This window comes from Poecilia reticulata, linkage group LG3 (genome assembly GCF_000633615.1).
Source record: "Poecilia reticulata strain Guanapo linkage group LG3, Guppy_female_1.0+MT, whole genome shotgun sequence".
NCBI classification, from domain to species: domain Eukaryota; kingdom Metazoa; phylum Chordata; class Actinopteri; order Cyprinodontiformes; family Poeciliidae; genus Poecilia; species Poecilia reticulata.
This window is the reverse complement of record NC_024333.1, coordinates 29990942-29994813: the sequence shown is the minus strand read 5'-3', so window position 1 is coordinate 29994813 and position 3872 is coordinate 29990942. Positions and strand designations below refer to the sequence as shown.

The 3872-nt window shown below is 36.3% G+C and overlaps 1 protein-coding gene across 2 annotated transcripts in view; it reads left to right on the top strand.

Annotated features, from left to right (window-relative positions):
- Positions 1-3872, top strand: part of spon1a (spondin 1a) — a 62815-nt gene that overhangs the window by 56978 nt on the left and 1965 nt on the right. For both annotated transcript variants that reach the window (XM_008405889.2, XM_008405890.2), the window contains exons 10-14: positions 1743-1818; positions 1949-2131; positions 2840-3010; positions 3118-3285; positions 3459-3623. In XM_008405889.2, the coding sequence (XP_008404111.1) occupies positions 1743-1818; positions 1949-2131; positions 2840-3010; positions 3118-3285; positions 3459-3623 (763 nt within the window). The remainder of the gene's footprint in view (positions 1-1742; positions 1819-1948; positions 2132-2839; positions 3011-3117; positions 3286-3458; positions 3624-3872) is intronic.

Sequence of the window (3872 nt, the reverse complement as noted above, 5' to 3'; positions counted from 1 at the left end):
CTCCAGTTTGTAAGAACCACCAAGTAATAATCTGCACAGTCATAAAATTAAACAATTTATTGAGCTATAGAAGACGTAGAAGTGATAGTTTATGCTTCTTATGTCGACTGACTTGACTTTGTGTGTGATTTATGAAGACTTTATGAAGAACTTTAGTTYTTCACTGCACATTTTCAATATCCAATTCCCAACTGAATACCAATAGGTTTGATGAAAGGCTGAAAGTAAAAAAAAATATTGTTATTATAACATGTTCAGCAAAAGCTACTAGCTAGACTTTTGGGTAAATCAGACTCACTTCAGAAATGGTTTCTCATCTATAGAAAATATCCCAGGCTCTGTGTATTTTATTGTCCTTTGGTGTTGTGTTTTGTAATATAAATATGATGACATATGAAATCTCAGAACAAGCACATGCCTCTGGAGACAACACAATTTATAAAAAAAACAAATGCCCAGAGTTATCTGGGCACATATCTCAATGTGAATTAACATAACTTTTAACTATTAACATAACTATATTCTTCTACAATTTTAATTTTAATTTTTTTTTAATTTTTCTAGTTTTTGTGCCTATGGATTTGCAAAACTYTAATTAGATTCCTCATTAAATGTGCTTACTTTTTTTATATTTGAGGCTTTTGTAAGTAAAATGCTTTGATTGTAGAAAATAATAGGCAGCAGTGAAATACGTGGAATTTTTTTAATGAAAAGAACCAGAGTGCCTTCTCAAAAATTTAGTGATTGTATATGCAAATTGAGTGATCATATATGCAAATTGAGTGATCATATATGCATATTGAGTGATCATATATGCAAATTGAGTGATCGTATATGCAAATTGAATGATCGTATATGCAAAAAAAAAAAGAATAAAAAAGATAAATAAATGGCTTGGGGGTATTTATTGTCAAATTGAGATGAAGACATGAAAGGTTGCAAATATTTTATTGCTGCTCTAAGTGAATGGATCAGTTTGTTTAAATGGATTGATTTTCTTCAAATTTCTGTACATACATTCAATGTTTTGGTGAGGTGTCTCAAAAAAACATTTGTTCTGAATTGGTTCTATAAAAATTTAATTTAAAAATGCACCAGAATCTGTCAAGATCTGTTAAAAGTCGCTTTGCGTTTACTAAGGCCAGCTGATTCGCTCAATTCTTGCTCCTCTGTGGATGCCATTGACCAAAATAGATACAAAACAATATGAGCTGGGKTTTTTTCTTTGCTGTGGTTTTTAACTATTGCAATGTTTAAGAGATCCGGCAGGGAACAATTTATTTACTGTTCACCATCTGTAGTTTTGCTGTTCACGCATATTTCTTTGGAAACAAATAAAACAAACCAGTGAATAAATTTCCTAAGATATCAACTCAGATAATTGAATTGCTTGTCTAAATCTGTTATTATAATGAATTTAAATTAAAATGGTCACAGAAAAAAACAACATTTATTCTACTTTAATTTGGTTTGTTGGGGTTATATACCTTTCCCCTGRATATCCAACTKCTTTGCAGAAACTGACACAACAATTGTTGTCCTCTAGCAGCATCTAGAGGCAGGTGTGGGAACATCACTTCGTAGTTCACTGCATCAACACAAATTACACATGCAGATTGCATTCCTGTTTTTTCAGGAGGGGACATTCTTACAGGTCATCTTATGCATAATAATGTGTAGAGCATTATGCACTTTGCAGAGCAGTTTGCTTATGTAGCAATATGTTGTTTTTTTTACCCCAGGGTGAGCAGTGCAACATTGTTCCGGACAATGTTGATGACATTGTAGCAGACATTGCCCAGGAGGAAAAAGAGGAAGGTATTACTACCTTTTTTYTCTCTCTCTCTTTTGTTACACCTCTCCGCGTCTCCTCCAAGCACACGCTGAAATGAACTTAGTTGTGTTAGACAAATGTGTAAATATGTTTTCTGGTTTTTCTGTGTTGCAGATGATACTCCAGAAACCTGCATCTACTCCAACTGGTCTCCATGGTCTGCCTGCAGCTCGGCCACCTGTGAGAAGGGGAAGCGGATGAGGCAGAGGATGCTGAAGGCCCAGCTGGACCTGAGTGTCCCCTGCCCGCATACTCAGGATTTTGAGCCGTGTATGGGGCCTGGATGCAGCGATGAAGGTCAGTGTGAGTTGTCCAGAAAAATACRCAATGCACTATGTCTTCCAATTGTTTCCTGAAAATTGAGCAACTAATAAACCAATTTTCTTAGCAGATAAAAGAAAGATACATTTAATGTCGCACACAACATAGTTACATCAAATCTTAGCTGTTTTAGAATATCATTAATATTGATTTATTAAATAATGAAACTCATATATAGACCAATTCAACTCAGGGCATCACATTTTAAATGTTTATTTTGTTCACGTTGATGATTCTGGTTCATAGCTGATAAAAACCATAATGTAATTCCTCAGAAAATGCAAATATGCAGAAAAACAAGGACAAAAATGTATTTTAGCCAGAAAAGTTGACCTGTTGAAAGTATGTGTTTATGAATCAGTTACTTCAACTCTGCAGCGTGGCATGGGTTTTCTATGTGGGGTTTAAGTCAGGACTGTTTACTGGCCAAACAAACTCACTCATGGTTTTTGAAGAAGGTATTGATTCTTTTGGAAGTAGGGACAAGGACTGCTAGAAAACAAAATCAAATCTATAAAGATTTTCTGCAGATAGAAGCATGAAGTCCAGTAAAATTCCTAGTAGACAGCTGTACTGACTGTGAATTTGATAAAACGCATTTTTAAAATAAGTTTTTAATTTCTCTTTTTCACCTATACGGAGTCTTTGGGACTGACATTTTGGCTTTGTCCCTGTTCTGACCAGATGCCTCCACCTGTATGATGTCTGAATGGATCACATGGTCTCCATGTAGCATTTCCTGTGGGTCAGGCACACGCTCCCGAGAACGTTATGTCAAACAGTTCCCTGATGACGGCTCAGTGTGCACTTTGCCCACACAGGAGAATGAGAACTGTGTGGTTAATGAAGACTGCTGTAAGTTTATCTAAAGAATTCTTCAGCACATGGAATGTCATATTTTGTTTTAATGTACATTAATCTATAATTTTMATTTTTCCATCTCGTAACCTTCTTAACTTTAGCTCCCAGCAGTTGCCTGGTTACTGAGTGGGGTGAATGGGACGTCTGCAGTGCAACCTGTGGTCTTGGCATGAAGAGGAGAGAGCGCATGGTGAAGATGCCTCCTGCAGATGGCTCCATTTGTAGTGCAGAGGTTCTGGAGGTTGAAAAGTGCATGATGCCAGAATGTCGTAAGTTATAGTACCAAATCTTTCCCAATCTGTTAAGCCATAAGCATGCTGAAATTTGTCTCTCCATTTGGCACCAACACTTATAACTTAGAGATTAGCCTTTATTTGCAGTTCTTAGCGAGATGTACATTGTGTCTTAATGATTTTTTWATTTTATTTTTTGTAATGACTAGACACAATACCATGCTTGTTGACTCCGTGGTCTGAGTGGAGTGACTGCAGCGTCACATGCGGGAAGGGTTTGAGAACACGACAGCGTATGCTTAAATCCCCCGTGGAGCTCGGAGATTGTACAGAGGAGTTGGAACAGGTGGAGAAGTGCATGTTACCAGAGTGTCGTAAGTATTGAATGTCCTCATTTGAACACCATCACACACCCTGAATCTATGCATTCACAGTTCATTGTAGTTTATGCAAAATCTGTTGTAAACAAATTCTGATAACTTTRTGTACTCATGTACTGTAATGATGAAGTTGTTCACGTTTCTAGTCCATCATCTGCTGCCAAATTATCTTGGAGTTATAGAATTTGCTGGTACATGTTAAAGGTAAGATGAACTAAATGCTCAAGTGCAATAAAAAAAAAA